Raw genomic sequence first — 16,200 nt, forward strand, 5'->3', positions numbered from 1 at the left:
CCAAAGAGTTCTGTCAGGAAGCTGGACTGCTGCGTAGCCTCGACCCCAGGTGATCAATTCGGCAGGTCCTTTCCATGCAGGATCAGGTAACTGTCTATGATAGACAAGTGGTCTCGAAGTGGGAACAGGTGGTTTAGTAAAGTGTCGAGATGCAGCAGACAGGGGGGTGCCAGTGAGATTGAGGAAGTTAAGTGTATACAGACAAACATTTAACACATTTTGTAATACTGGGAGGCTAGGGGGCCTTTAAGGCCTTTTGACCCCATGTATGGTTGCAATGCCAATTTTAAGGTTTGATGAGCCCTTTCAACAATAGCTTGCCCCTGGCTATTGTAGGCAATCCCAAACTTGTGGATAATGGACCAGTGATAGCAGAACTCAGAGAATTGAGAGCTGATATAGGCTGGTGCATTATCTGTTTTTAGATTTTTTGGCAGTCCCAGTACTACGAAGGTCCGAATACAATGATTAATAACATGCTTTGACGTTTCTCCCCTTTGAGGGGTGGCTATGATGAACCCTGAATAGGTGTCAATAGACACGTGAAGGTATTTCCAAGGGGCAAAAGGTGAGAATTGAGTGACATCCATTTGCCATGTCTCACAAGCCTCTATGCCCCTGGGATTAATCCCTTGAGGAAAAGTTTTTGCTTGCAAACTGCAGAGAAATGCCAAATTGTTTAACCAGAGCCTTTTTGTTTTGATGAAAATAACTATGACTTTCCCCTGCTAATAGAGGGGAAGGTTGAGGCATCTTAATTGTCAGTTGCTTGTGCCAGTTCATACCAGACACAAGCACCATGAGTTTTAGAGCCATCAGTGAAGATTGTGATGGCTTGAGTTAGTGGAAAAGCAACTACTGGAGAGGAAAAGGTAATAGGTACCGTTTTTATTAGCTGCAAACGAGGGTCAGAAGGAAGATGGCAAGAGATGGGACCAATCCAATTTTCCAGAGCGTCCTGTAATACATCAGATGTCTGAAAAAGGGGGTCCCATTGAGACAGTTTGAAGGGAACATGTATTGCCTGGAGATCATGGCCGAGTAGGGCCTTAGCCCGGTGACGCCCCTTAGTACAGAGCAAGGCGAGCTGAAGGGCCCGAGAGGTAATAGTTGTCCTAGGAGTATGGGGAAGGTGAAGCCATTCAATGATGCACAGCTTCTTTGTTTTGGGGGCTGTTTGGAAGAGAATAGCCGTGAGGAGAGCAGGTGTGGGCAAGATAGCCAAAGATAGCAAACAGTTGGGGATGATGCGATCCACCCACACTTGCTTTAAGGTATTGTTGACTTGGGCTAGTGCCTCCAAGTGCTGTCTTGTAAGATGGACCACATCTGAAGGATGTTTCAAGCCCGTAAGGGCATGGAATAGAGGAAAGGGTTGCAGTAGTGACAGAAAGATAAGGCCGTGCCCAATTGAGCGTGCCAAGATATTGTTGAAGTTGTACAAGGGTTGGAGAGGAAGGGAGAGTCAGAGAAGGTAAGGCAGGAGTGGCAGCAGAAGACAGGAGTTTGTGACCAAGATATTGAAAGGGATAGTGAGATTGTATTTTTCAGGGGCTATGTGGAGGCCTGCTGTGGTCAAGAGTTTAGTGAGGATGGGAAGGGTTTTGCAACTGTGCCTTTAGGGCCTTCAGCTGCGACCAAGATGTCATCCATGTAATGGTATACAAGAAAGGAGGGATATAGGTTGCGATATGGTTGGAGAGCCATGTCAACATAGTGCTGACACATAGTGGGAGAGTTTAGCATCCCTTGAGGAAGGACTTTCCACTGATACCTTTTGGTGGGTCTGGAGTTATTCAGTTCTGGGACAGTGAAAGCAAATAGAAGCCTATCTTGGGGTTGAAGAGGGATGGAAAAGAAGCAATCCTTAAGGTCAATAACTAGAAGGTCAAAATGCTGTGGGATAAGGTTTGGATTGGGAAGTCCACATTGCAGGGCACCCATTGGTTGAATGATAAAGTTCACGGCCCTTAAATCTTGAAGTAGACGAAATTTCCCAGATTTCTTTTTATAACAAAAACTGGGGTATTGTAGGGGCTGGTAGAAGGTTCAATATGACCAGCACTTAATTGTTCAGAGACAAGAGCAGTCAGAGCAAGCAGCTTCTCTTGGGGAAGTGGCCACTGATCTACCCATACAGGAATGGATGATTTAAGGGTAAGAGGGAGAGAAACAGACATGATGAGAATCAAGGAATGTGAAAGGTAGCTCCAAGCTGTTCTAAAAGATCCCGACCCCACAGATTGTAAGCAAGGGGAAGGATATAAGGTTTGATGAGAGCAGAAGCAGAAGCATTAGGGGTAATGGCCGTAAGCCAATTAGAGCTGACCTGAGCGCTTTGAACTCCACCAACACCTTGGACAGAAGGTGATTGTTCAAGGGGCCATTCTGGGGCCATTCAGTGGTTGAAATTACCGAGGCGTCTGCTCCAGTGTCCACCAGTCCTGTAAAAGGACGACCATTAAGAGACACTGTTAGCAGAGGTTTTGAAGCTTCTATAGAGCAGTCAATAGCCATGAGGGAGGGGAAGAGGAAGTGGGGATGGAGGAGGGAGAATGATAAGAGTGGCTACGATAGTGTTAGCAGGTAATGAGAAAGGTCTATCACCTACTGCTGTAAGAGAGAGGCAGTTAAGAGCGGATGAGTCATAAAGAAAGGGGCGGCGATCACCCCTTCCATGATCAAAGAGGAGTTTGCAAGTTGGGGAGATGTTAAAAGCATTGAAGCCATCGTTTGCCATTCAGAAAGAGAATATTATGGTTGTTAGAGATATTCTCCAGCATGGCACGCACATAGGGTGACTTTAGACCGTAGTTGGTGGTGGCAGATTTAAGATCTTTCATAAGATTCCATTCCATGGGGGCATACTGAGCAACTGGATTGCCTCCTGCCACTGGGGCTTGGAGGATCATGGGGAAGCAAGAAAGATCTTCTGCATTAATCTTCCCATTAGCTAAAGCTTCCTGAAAGGTGTTACGAAGCAAGGGGAGGGGTATTAGAGGGGAAGGAGTCAGGTTTTGTAAAGGAAGATTTTGAGGCTGAAATGCTGTAGGGAGGGAGGGGGGAAGGGGGAGAGGAATGCGAGGAATGTAAGGCTTTTGTTGAAAGGGAAGAGGGAGGGGGGAGCGGGAGGGTGTTTGAAGACAAAGAGGAGATGGGTGAAGTTTCTGCTGAAAGAGCAGGGGGAATTAGACAAAGGAGCTGCTGAAAGAGCAGGGGGGATTTGAAGAAGGAGGAGGGAATCTTGTTGATTCAAAGTTGAATCAGGAGAAGGATAAAAAATATCAATCGCAGCCATGAGCGCTCTCCAGGTACAGAGAATATGTGGCGCTGCCCGAGGAGGTTGATGGATCCATTTCCCAATTTTCTCCCATGTGGAGCGTTTAAGAGTGCCATCCTCGGAATAGGCTGGGCAATGTTTTTGAAGATAGAGCAGAAAAGAGATTATAGCTTTCCTTGAAAGAGGAAAGACTGTCATGCCATTAGTTCTTTGCAGAGCATTGGCCTTCCTGACTAAAAATGAAGTTCATCCACATGCTTGGACAGAACTTTGGAAAGTGGGAGCCCATACTTACGAATGCGCTTGCTGTTGCCCAGTGGGTAGTACGGGAGTCAGGCGACGTCTCCCTAGAAAAGGAGCACGTTGTGAAATCACGTCGGGGTCACCAGTTGATGAGTTGCGGGTCCCAGTACCAGGATGAATCAGCTGACGACCTGCACCCAGACAGACTGTCTGGGTGGGCTCCTCTTGATGGCAAAGATGACAGACACAAAGGTTTCTTTTGGTGAGAGGAAAAAGAGCCCAGAGCAAACTTTGCCCCTCTCTTTTATTGTGCAGCAAGCAGGGGGTGGGTTTAGGTTACATGAGGTTAGACAGGAACAGGAAACACTGCCATATATGGTTAATCCTTATGCTATAGCTGACTCAGGATTTTGTACAGGAACAGGAAACATTGCCATATATGGTTAATCCTTATGCTATAGCTGACTCAGGATTTTGTACAGGAACAGGAAACATTGCCATATATGGTTAATCCTTATCTGACTCAGATTTTCATACAGGAACAGGAAACATTGCCATATATGGCTAATCCTAAGTGACTCAGGTTTTACACGTAGCTGTTCCTATAGTGTCACCCTATATATGTATTGTATGTGTATTGGGTTGTCTGTGTACGTGACTTCCTACTGATGTGTCATATCGCAACAGTAAACAAAGTTGGAAGTCCAACCACCTGCTCAGGCAGGAAACTCTGTACCATTCAGCAGGGGTGGGATTCAAATTTTTTAACAACCGGTTCTGTGGGCGTGGCTTAGGTGGTGGGCGTGGCTGGGTGGTCATGTGACTGGGTGGATGTGGCTTGATGGTCATGTTATTGGCTGGGTATGGCCAACTCAATATCACTCACATCGAGGCACATATCTCCTCACCTGGTCTCTCATGACTGTGGGGATGCTCCAATAGTCGTAAGTGTGAAAAATGGTCATGTCACTTTTTCAGTGCCATTGTAACTTTGAATGGACACTCCACACAAGCAAAATACCAGGAAAGGAGGGGGAAAAACTCCAGAGATGATCCTGAGATAGGAAGTCTAGTCCTGCCAAGAATGTAATAAAGAGTTAACGGAGAGGCAGTTTCTGTAAGCAACACCAGAATGTTTCCTTCCTGCCTTCCTTACAGGATTAGGCCAGTAATGTCTTCTAACAACCAGTTCTCCGAACTGCTTAGAATGTTAACAACCGGTCCTAGAGAATAGGTGTGAACCTGTAGAATCCCACCCCTGCATTTCAGACAAACGTTGTCCAATCTTTTTTAAAAAAAAAACCTTCAGTGTTGGAGCACCCAGAACTTCTAGAGGCAAGTCGCTCCACTGATTAATTGTTCTCACTGCCATAAAATTTCTCATTACTTCTAGATTGGTCCTTTCCTTGATTAGTTTCTATCCACTGCTTCTTGTTCTGCCTTCAGATGCTTTGGATAATAGACCTCCTCTTCTTTGTGGCAGCCCCTGAGATATGGGAACACTGCCATCATATCACCCCTAGTCGTCCTTTTCACTAAACTAGACATACTCAATTTCTGTAGCTGTTATGTTTCAGCCTCCAGTCCTCTAATCATCTTTGTTGCTCTTCTCTGCACTTATTCTAGAATCTCAACATCTTTTTTTATATTGTGGTGACCAAATCTGGATGCAATATGCCAAGTGTGGTCTTACCAAGGCATTATAAAGTGATATATGTCTCCTTTTTCTTTATCCCCTGCCTTTAATTCTTTGCCTTAATGTTTCTTACTCCTTTTCTACACTCTGCAGAAGGTTCTTGAACTCATAAAGGAATTGTGTGATGGGTATGTAGATATACGTAGACACAAGAAAGCCTCAGAACAAATTGTTTGAGAGTTCTCCCTTTGTCAAAACAGAAGTATAAAGCATAATGTTATATGTTATTATTACATGCAAGATGAGCTTGTGGGCTCAATTTTTTTTTCCTATTTTGAACATCGACGTTAAAAAGGATTGTTACTATGGAAAGAAGTTCTTCCTTTATTATGAAAAACATTGCAGATATCTGGAACAGTTTCCTTTTCCGTCTCCATTCTCAGAAACCAAACTCTACAATACATGAGAGACCACATACTATTCCAGCAGGATCTGATCATTCCCAACACCTTGACTGTTTATTCATTTTTTTTCATATCATGTGCAGGAAACGAAGTGGATGAAATGAATGAAAACATTGAATGAATGAAAGAGGAGCAGGATGAACTGCAGGTGTTTTAAAACATTTATTTGGGGAGAAAGGTTCCGCCAAGAAAACGTATAAACAAGATTCTGCCTAGCAAATTCCCTGGAGCATTTGCTTGCATGGAAACCATACTCAGCAGCTACAGAGGCCTCCAGAAAGGGGGAAGAAAACAACCCCCTTCTTACTCTGTTCCTAGAGCCAATATGATAGCTCTGATGTGGCCAGTATCCCCACCCACTAAGGCCATAATTGGAGCTGCAATCCAAGCATACTGAAGGAACCAGGTTAGAGGTGGTTTGTTTCTTCCCCTACAGACACACCTCCTCGTGTCAACATCTTGGCAGGACTGGTTCTAGCTCCTTCTGTGCATCTCCTAGCATCCCCAGCGCTCATATTCCTTTCTAGCTTTCAGCCACAGAAGGATGTGGGCTGCAGCTCCGATGGAGGACATGCGCAACATTTGGCTTCAGCTTGAAGCAAAGCACTCTCTCCCTCTCCCCCCCTCTCTCTCTCACACACACACACACTTACTTGACTTGCAGAAACGCGGAGGGAGGAGGGGAGGGGAGGTCGGGGATACACTCTTAGCAACTGAGAAGGGGGAACCGACTTGCTCTTGGTTCCCCCGCGACGCAGGGCGGATCTAACAAGGGCCGCCTCCTCCGAGGCCTTCTCATTGGTTGCTCAGAGATTCCCGTGCCTCCCGGTCGGTCCGTTAAATGGGGCATCATTAGAAAGGAAAGCCCGATTTCGGAAAGCGCCGAGGGGCGGAAGCGGTGGTTGGGAGCGCTTGCCGGCAAGCTGGCCTGCGGAACAGGTTCAACGGGCCACAGGGAGGCGCGCTATTTACGCGAGTGGATTGCTCCTTCCCCAGAACCTCGCCGACGGTGGCCCGCTCCTGCCTGGGACGCCAGGACAGCGGACGCCGCGCGGAGCTGCGCGGGGAAGAGGCGCCCCGCAGGATTTGAAAGGCCAGAGCTTAGACGCAGAGGCGCTCGGGAGGCGGGAGCCCGGCCTGGAAAGGTGGAGAAGGAAGATTCCATGATTGGCAAGGACGGCAGAGTTCAGCTGTTTTGCCAGCCTCCGGCAGCCAGACTCCACCGCCGGCTCTGAATATGGCTGGCTCGTCTCCTCCGCGTAAGTAACTGTCGGCGAGGTCGAGCTAGCTCCTCTCCTCCCGCCCTTTGGCCGGGCCGCAGGTGAGCCGCCTCCATTGTGCACCTGAACCCGCTGTGCTGGGTCGAACCGCCCGCAGGTGCCTTCCGGCCAACAACTCCCGTCAGCTGCTGTGGATCGCTCCCGGCGCGCCTCTCGGCCGACGCCCGCTCCTTTTTCTCAAGCTGCGAGGACGCGGCAGCGCAGCCTCTCGCCTCCGTTGCCGCGGTTGCCGGGCCTCCCCGTTTGCGTGGCTAGCGCTTATCTAAGGCAGAGATTTCGGAACGAGGAAAAAGCGCCCCTAGTCGGGCGGGGCAAAAAAACACCACCACCACCACCCCTCAATTCTAAGTGGAGTTCTTAAGCCTTAATGCTGCACTTCGGGGCTTGTGCGAGCAAACGCCGAAGGTCCCTAATTCAGGCTTTATTAGCCATATCCGGCTTTCAATCACAATACGGCTTTCCGGCGAGGAACTGCAGTATGACTGAAGTGGGCAAAAGGGGCGGGGGAGGCGGCCGCCCAGGGTGGCTGAAAGCGGGCAGACGAGGACGGAGCGCGTGAGCGTCTGGGGGCTTTCAGGCGAGGATGTGTTCGGAGGGAGGGAGCTCACCGGGGGAGGGAAAACGGGCTGGGGGGCCGGGTTTCCCTATGAAAAGGGCTAGGGGGGAGGGAAAGACTCCATCCTTGAGGGATAGCCGGAGAGGGGCGGGGACGCGTTGGAAAGACCCTCCAGAAAGCTGGGTTTCTATGGGGTGCGCCTCGGCAGCCGGTGCCTGGCATTTTGGGGAGGGGGGGGCTCTGAACTACCCTTAGAAAGGCGTGGCGACCTGCCTTTCAGTCGGACAATTCATCCTGGGGTGGAACTGCAGTCGTTCGGTTTCCCTTGAAGGCGCTCTTTCCCCTCCTCCCCACCCAGTTCCATAAGAGGCTTCCTCGCTCCCGGTCTTTCTAACACCGGCGGAGAACCAGGCGCCGAAGGGCTTGCATTTTAGCCCTCCGTTCCCCTCGGGGCCGGGCGAGGAAAGGCGGTGAGGGCTTTAGGAGGCAGGCGGGGTCGGGCAAGGATTCCGAACCTCGGAGTGCTTTGGTGGGAGAGGAAAGGAGGAACGGGCAGCAAAGCTCCCGGGGCAGGTGGCGGCCGCCGCCGCCGCCGCCGCCGCCTTCTTGGCCAGGTGAGTTGGGCAGCAACGTCAGATCCAAGCGCCTTTGCTTTTTGTTTTGCCTCACAGCTGCTTCGGCTGAGTTTCCGCACGAGGATGCACCGTGATGACTGCCACAAAGCGGGGACAGCATCTCGGGCGGCGGGAGCGGCACCATCTTTTCCAGCAGCCGCCGAAAGCTCGGTTGTAATGGAAACTGGGGGCGATGCCAGCACAGCCCCTCCGCGGAGGGGAGGCGGCGACGGCGAGTTAGCAACTGCTGGTGTAGCAGAAACCGCCGGTTTCCAAGCGGCCGCCGCTCGCCCACCGGCTCCTGCGGGGGGAAAGGATATGAATATGGATGATGAGCCAGGCAGCGCTAGTCGAAGAGGCGGTGGCGGCGTGGATCCTGCTGCAGTGCCGAAAGGAGGCAGAACCGCGGCCCCCGCCCCCTTTCCCCGTGTGCCTTACGCCAAAAATCCCAAAACAGCCCACCAGCGCTTTCTGCGGAGGAGTGTGGTGGATTCCGATCAGGAGGAGCCCCCCTTTGAGCACGCGGAGCCGGAGCAGCAACAACAGCCCAAGAAGATCCTCATCCTCTCCAAAACCAGGCGGATAATCGCCGAGAGGGCGAAAGCGGGGCAGAGGCCCGTGGTGGTGGAAGAGACGCGGCCGGGAGAGGAGCCCGCCGGCCAGGTGAAAGGGGTGGCCGCCGAGAGGCTCTCGGCAGGTGACCAGGCGAAGGAGGGCGGCGGCAAGGAGGATGCCGGGAAAAAAGAAGTGTCCGAACCTTCCAAGGACCAGGGCAAGTCCAAGAAAGAGGAGGCCGAAGAAGAGGAGGAGGAGGCCGATATGAAAGCGGTGGCCACCTCCCCCGATGGCCGGTTCCTAAAGTTTGATATTGAACTTGGCAGGGGATCTTTCAAAACGGTCTATAAGGGGCTGGACACAGAAACGTGGGTTGAGGTTGCTTGGTGCGAACTTCAGGTAAGCCGCGTCCAATGTCTTGTCTGGGCTGAAACGCAGTAGGCGCTGGGGGACAAAGTGCATATGTCATCGATGAAAGCTTTGCTGGAACAATCTCCACAGTTTATCCTACCGGAGCTAACTATAGCTCAGTGTTTTCATTGGTTCTATCCTTCCTCTCCCCCGCTCCCCACTCCTGGTTATGCATATACACACTCCCTCTAAGATTAACCCCTTATGTTCTGGGCTTTACTAAGGACAAACTACTTTCCAGGCTACCCTTGTTCGGTGTTTGAGGTCAGCAAATTTTAGGAAATCTGCCAAATCATAGGGCCTTTGAACAATCCTTGTTTTATGCTGCTATTCAGGCCTGTTCTGAACTTGAACTCTGCAAAATTTAGCAGGGCAACACAGAAAAGTAATTATTTCAGAAAAGTAACTGCATTTTTCATGCTCAGGTGTCTGCAGTGTATACTACTACAACCCTTGGATCTGTTTATTTGTAACCTTCAGTTTGGGGGAAATGGGAAGCTTGAGGGTAAACAAGCCCAGATAAACTCAAATTTGTTAACTTACAGAATGCCAAGATCCATGACTCTTGGTGGATTGAAATTTTGGAAAGTTGTGGCTGCTTCCAACACTACAGTGCCTTCCATCTATACTTTCCAGAAACCCGTAGATTGCATGACTCGAGGGAAAATTAGGGCAGCATACCCTCTTTTCTGCCTCCTCTGCACCCAGTTTGTTGGTGCCAAGACTCAAGTGGCAGGAAGAATGTACCAACTCCTGCTTTTAATACAGTGCAAATAAAGATGCAGTGCAATATTTGCTAGCATCATGTCTGTAGCACAATAAAGGTAGCTGCTTTGGAATCAAGGTTGAAATTTGAAATCTCTTAATGGTGGTGGCAGTGAGGTAAGGCTGAGGGAGCATCTTTGGTGTTTGCTGCGGGCACCATCAGTCAATGGGCAAGTCTTTTTTCTTGTAGGGAGGGGCTACTTGGGGACATGTCAGGGTGGGAACTGGGGAGTAAGGTGCAGTTTTATTTCTGGTCCACAGTTCCCTTTATTCCCCTCACCTCAGAAAAATCACAAAGCAGTTCTGCAGATCAACTGAGAAAGAAGGAGTTATTTCTTATGTTCCCTGCCAGCTTTCCACAAGTAATATAAATTTGGAAGCCAGCAGGAAATCAGAAATCTGTTAATACTACGCTTTTGCCCACCCATGGCCATTCCATTACTCCCTCTCTCCCAGAAAAGTGGCAGGCAGTTCCGCAGTCAGCCAAGGAAGAAGAATGATTTCCAATGGTCCCTAACAACTTCCCACAAGCAAAGTCAATGGGGAAGCCAATAGGAAATCAGAAGTTGTTCCTGCTCCCTCTGCTTGTTTGCTTCCCATGGTCATTCTGGTGCTCCATTTAGTTGAGGAAATATTTCTGAAAGGATGACCCCAACAGATCATGGATTATGATGATATTTTCAAACGGATAAATCCTATTCTTTATACAGTAGCAGGCTGTTTTATTTTAATTGTAGAATGTGCTGCATATAGGATGACAAGCTTGTACATGCTTATTCAGAAGTTCTAGGGAGGTGAGTAAGTTTGCATACTTGAGTGAGAATAATGGAGTAATAATGGGAAAAACCAATCATTGGTTTGTTTAGACTTGAATTAATTCAACTTTAAAATAGCCCAAATGAAGAAACTTGAATGTTGATGTTTCTGGAACTGGTCGTGTATATAAAGGGACTGGTTTATCATTTCTGTTTTAGACACAGTAGTGCCACTTTCTCTTGTTAAAAGCTTAATTGGTAAAAGGAATGACTCGTCATTAAACTTCTACTGAAATGCTGGATGATGTTTTATTTACTGAAGTCACAGAGCTGTGGCCATTGCTTATGTTAAATTATATGAAAACATGATTGGGTGATTACTTAAGCATTTTTCTTTTGTAACTCTGGTATGTTAATCTAGGCAATATTTTCTTTAGCACGATGAGAATTTCCTATACTTTGGTTGCAATATGTGCGTATATATGATGAAGAAATCACTTGTCAGCTCTGTTTTGCTAACCCATCTACCTATAATTATGAACTGGTCCCAAGATTACCATGAAAACAGGCTGGATTAATCACATTTCCAAGAGACAGTAAAAGCGTTCTTGGGGAATTGTCTCACAACTGCTGTTTCTTCCAATACAATGTGCATCCTTCCTGCCTGATAAATTCCTATCTAAGTAGTAATTGCAAATAAATTTCCTGTCTTTATAGATAATTGTTCTTTTCCTGCCCCATTTACTTTTTGTAATTAGAACACTTGAAAAGACCAACTTCAGAACTAATTTGGCTGGCCCCAAAGCTATGAAGTTCAGCCCTTGCCATGGGCTGATTAAGAGTGTCAATACAAACTTTTGTCTCTAAAGCATCTCCTTTGGAAATAAGATTAGGGCCATGCTGCAGATTATCCTTATAATTTTCTGGCCCTCTTTTAATAAAAACATAGTTTAATAAGTATGAAGAATAACTTGGATAAATTGTGTTCCCTGTTGTACTTCATCATCTTCAACATATCCACTCAAAAAGTTTCAGATTCATTTTGTTTGAAGACAAGTGTTAGTGTTTGTGCTGGGTATCTCATAAACTGCCTTGTGAAGATGGAAGAAAAGGAAATATGTGGCTTTCCAATTTATTTGGGCTTGTTCTTATAGGATTTTGGTTTATATAATTTGTATAGTTTTTATTAATTATTAGCCATCAAATTGTTTTTGACTTCTAGCAACCAAATAGATATCTGCTTGGACAATCAATCTCTAATCTGTTCTTTCAGATCTCCCAGTCATACACTCATCCCTACTCTAACTGAGACTGCCCACCTTGCTGGTAGATTTCCTCTTCTCTTTCCTTCCACCTTTCCCAGCATTAAAGACTTTTTCAGAGAGACAGAATTTTGCCTAATGTAACTGGATCTGTTCTTGTCTCAGGCAATATTTATCTTCTCAAAATACCTGAGATAAGGAGTTAAACACTACAAAGACTTCCATTATATCAGGCATCCTCAAGGTATAACTCACAGTTAGGTTGAGATTCATCTAATGTCCAATCTTTGCATTGTCGTCTTCATAATGTGAAATGATAGTTATCTTCATCCCATAATGATACAGCGAAGGAAGACTCCAGCACGATGCTGGGGTCCAGGTAGGAATGAACTAAACTCCCTCCAACTCAACCAGAGGTCAATTCAGTGACCAATTAGGAGTACAGGTGTGACCACATGACATGAACTACATCTCCCATGAGGCATTAACTACATTTCCCATGAGGCATTCCCTTAAGGGGACAGCTCTAATTCCCAAACTAACTATATACTGTTTAACCAGCACAGAATCTCTATGGTTAGAACCAGTGAAATATTGCATGTTTCTGTATATACACATAAATGAATGATATAGTTCAAAAACTTTAGTAATATTTCCATAGTCATAAGCTGAGTAACATTATTGCACTGAATAATTGAATGGGTTTGTCAATTTCTCTAGTAAGCTGAAAGAAGTTCCAGCCATGTAGAAATTATTGCAAAAGGAAGCATTCTTATTTGAAAAAGAAGCAGCCAGTAGGTTTTTGGCAAGTGATACTTGACAGTATTGCTTGGCCTTGTTTATCAGTATTTGTGCTCAAAAACTGTGTCTACCCTTCCCTTAGCCCTGTGGCTACAGATAGGCAGACTTTGGAAGTACCTGGCAACAATGAAAGTCACTTGTATCCTTTACAAGTTGGCTTTCCATTTTAACATGCCAGAGAATATACTGTCCTCATAAAATGTGAAACCCATTTTTCTCTCTGCTGTATGCAGACAACTCAGAAGGACTCTCCATGGTCTCATACATTAGAAGAGGCTTGCAAAACCTAAAGAAGAACCCCACTGATTAATTAAAAAATGATCACAGAGCCACAAAGAGATGCCTGGGATGATAGTCAGCTGTTCTGCAACTAGCAGAACAGTGGCTGTGCTCGAGGAGACTCAGTAGTGAGGCTAGGTGGTGTTGGGGGCATTCAGCAATGTGCCTTTTGGGGTGGCGGTGAATTTGTTGTCTTGATAAAACCCCGGAGGATCACACAAGTCTGCTTGGCAGACTGTTGTGCAGACCTGCTTTAGAAGCAGGTGGCTGTCAGAAAGTGACGTATGACTAGATGCTGACCTTTTAGCAATTTCGTTGGTAAACTTTTGTGTGCCGTAGGAATACATGGAGCTAATAGTATGATACTTTCCTCTGTATATTAAGCAGTAGGTTCAATACATTTAATCTTTAGCTTTATTAGTAATTCTTCCAGTGATCAATCTGGCTTTACTCCTCCAAGAATTAAATGATAATGACTGTATGCTTATCACAATATAGCATCGCTTTCCGAAAATAAGCTCCTGTGGTGTTTAGGAAGCTATACTGTATTACAGATGAAAACTTGATCAGAACAGTATATTTACCTTTAGGAAAAAGATATGCCCTTTCAAACTTTCCTGTTACAGGAATGAAATCCTTTGGTGTCCTTAGGGTTCTGAATTTAGAAAGCAAAAATGTAGCACTGGATAATCACAGTGTTAATCTTCTTGTTAGTCCTTCAGCTCTGGAGTTAGCTTGATACCGTGGGTGGAGAAAAATGTCCCCCACCCCACCCCAAATTAGCACTACTATAATTCAGGCTGCAACAAATCCAGATAATCACAAGCTGATGGTGAAGATAGCTTTCTGTATCCTTTTGTTTTTAACAACCAATCATCTGGATTTTTGTAGCCCAAATATGGTAACCTGAGGAAAAGACTTCAACTCATGTTTCCCTTGAATAGTAACATAGATCTATAACTCTTGTAAACACTGTAGGGATACCAGAGAAATCCAAATAGTTATACTTAATGGCATCGCAAGGGGCTAATGTTGAGTAGCAGCAGATATTTAAGACAGGAGGCCAGCAGTCATTTGGCTGGAACACTGATGTCCATATTTAGGGATAAATCAAGCAAAGCAGCTACATAAGGTGGTGCATCTGTTTCTGTCATAAGAAATTGGAACTGTGAGGGATAGTAAGGTCTCAGGTGGTGAGTGAAATCCTTTAATAAAGATGACCTTTCCTGAATACAATCAAACGATTAAATTGATAAAATAATATAGAGGGATCTTTTTTTGGAATATGAAATTAAGCTATTGTAATTTTTTTTGTTAAGATGAAAAAGACAAATGTATCCCCCAATTTAGGAATCGAATATTCCCATTTTTTGAAAGCATAATGCTAAGCAGATGAAAATATTTTAGGTCTTTACCCTACTAATCTACTGTGGTTATTGATCATCTGCTTTGCTTTACATGTCAGTTTTCCATTCATCAGCAAGGTTTCTTCATAGTATGATATTTAAGTATCTGTGTGTATGTATATGTGTGTGTGTGTGTGTGTGTGTGTGTGTGTGTATATATATATATATATATATATATGCTTAATTCTATCAAGCTACAGTGATACAAAGTTATATTTATAATAATGTGGATTTTACAACAGGGTACTGATCACTTTTGTTATGTTTGTAATCAAAAGGAAGGAATCATTGTTCACTTATAGGGCTTTCTGTACAGTAAATGAATGGTAAACAACAAATTTGAGCAATTCTATTTCACCAGTTTGGATGCTGTCTATTAACCTTTGCAGTCATTTCCGTATAGACTTCATGGGATCCCATTATGTTGCACCAATTTTACATGTTACAAAAACTTTTGGAAAGTTTTTAAAGGCAATAGTGTTGTCCCCAATTCGGGTCTGAGCCTGGTGCCAAAGCCAATGATAGACGCCAAACACGAGGTGCAGGCTTTCTGATTGCTTTTTATTGAAGTACTCCAAGGAAAAGGGCTCCTGGTAAAAATGCCAAGAGCCAAGAACAAAGGTTTGAGTAACTTTTATACATTTTCACTAAAGGAAAAGGTGGGACAAAGTGAGATAATAAGGAATATCATCTAATAAACATTTTAGTAATAATTCTGCAATTTGCTCTATTGGTCTCTAGCTGTCCCTATTTCCAAATCCTGGCTAATGAATGCCCTAGGAGTTATCTAATACATATTTTAATTGCTTAGGCCTAACTTTTAGCTGAGGTCTGCAAGTTGGCTAACGTGTTACTTTTATCAGCTTTCCAATTAGCCAGGATTGTTACAAGATTTACAAAGAATGCATAATCTCCTGTGGATAAGCATTCTTTGTTCTTGCCAGACTCCACAGTTATAGGCTTCCTGATTTACTTCGAAGTGTGTGCCATGATCTGGCTTTATTTTGGCAGGTGGCCCATCAATAGCAAGAAGAGCATGCTAAGATTCTCAAGTCAAGATAATGACAATGGGACCAGGCTTTCTGATAATAGAAATACTAGTTTTGTACTGTTAAGAAAACAGCTATGGGATTTGTCCCTTATGATTCAGCCAGATTGGGTATTATTTTGCAACACAAATAATGTTTCTTCCATCAGTATTCATTATAATTATTGATGCAACTGTGTTTTGTGTGTGTGTGTGTATGTTCTCCCAAGCAACATATGAAAAGTTGTGAGAAGCTAATGAAAGTGCCTGGCTATAGATAAGGCTATGTATCAAAAAGCTGCACCAGAATTACAATTCTTTATCTGGAGATAAAAGTAGGTGCATCCAAGGGTCCTACAGCAGTTTCAGCAGCTTTATGGTTGCTTCATTTTATTTATTTTATTTATACCATCTTTATTATTTTTATAAGTAACTCAAGGCGGCAAACATACTTAATATTCCTCCTTCCTCTCCCCACCCCCCACAATAACACAGCAACCTTGTGAGGTGGATTGGGTTAAGAGAGAGTGACTGGCCGAAAGTTACCCAACCGGCTTTCATTTCTAAGGCGGGACTTAGTTCCTTGCTTTCAAGCTTGATGCCTTAACTGCTAGACCAAACTGGCTGCCTGTTTGCAAAAGATTTATAGAAGAGAGATTAAAACATAGTAAACATTTATTTTTATATTACAAACCAGAGCTGTTCCTCAATAAACCAGTGCAGGCATCACATGCATGTTGCAGAACTGCTTTGATTTCCAGACAATATGAGCTTTGAAATACAAAGCTATGTCTGTAAATGCATTTTCTCATCAGAGTTGTATTGATTTTACTACAAAAAATCCTAACTAAATTAACTTCAATAGA

The 16,200-nt window shown here is 45.1% G+C and overlaps 1 protein-coding gene and 1 long non-coding RNA gene across 10 annotated transcripts in view; one reads left to right on the top strand and one right to left on the bottom strand.

Moving 5' to 3' along the window:
* The window catches only part of LOC148126851 (uncharacterized), a 43,194-nt gene extending 36,692 nt beyond the window's left edge, over window positions 1-6,502 (bottom strand). Inside the window, exon 1 of the long non-coding RNA XR_015741642.1 lies at window positions 6,277-6,502. This is a non-coding gene — a long non-coding RNA (uncharacterized LOC148126851). The remainder of the gene's footprint in view (window positions 1-6,276) is intronic.
* Window positions 6,503-6,534: 32 nt separating this feature from the next.
* The window catches only part of WNK2 (WNK lysine deficient protein kinase 2), a 105,193-nt gene continuing 95,527 nt past the window's right edge, over window positions 6,535-16,200 (top strand). For all 9 annotated transcript variants that reach the window (XM_087923891.1, XM_087923892.1, XM_087923887.1 and 6 more), the window contains exons 1-2: window positions 6,535-6,882; window positions 8,131-9,027. In XM_087923891.1, coding sequence (XP_087780017.1) covers window positions 8,158-9,027 — 870 coding nt within the window. In that variant the 5' untranslated portion in view covers window positions 6,535-6,882; window positions 8,131-8,157. The remainder of the gene's footprint in view (window positions 6,883-8,130; window positions 9,028-16,200) is intronic.

The sequence above is a fragment of the Pseudonaja textilis genome, chromosome 2, assembly GCF_049901715.1.
Source record: "Pseudonaja textilis isolate UNSWEBS1 chromosome 2, rPseTex1.2, whole genome shotgun sequence".
Classification (NCBI taxonomy): Eukaryota; Metazoa; Chordata; class Lepidosauria; order Squamata; family Elapidae; genus Pseudonaja; species Pseudonaja textilis.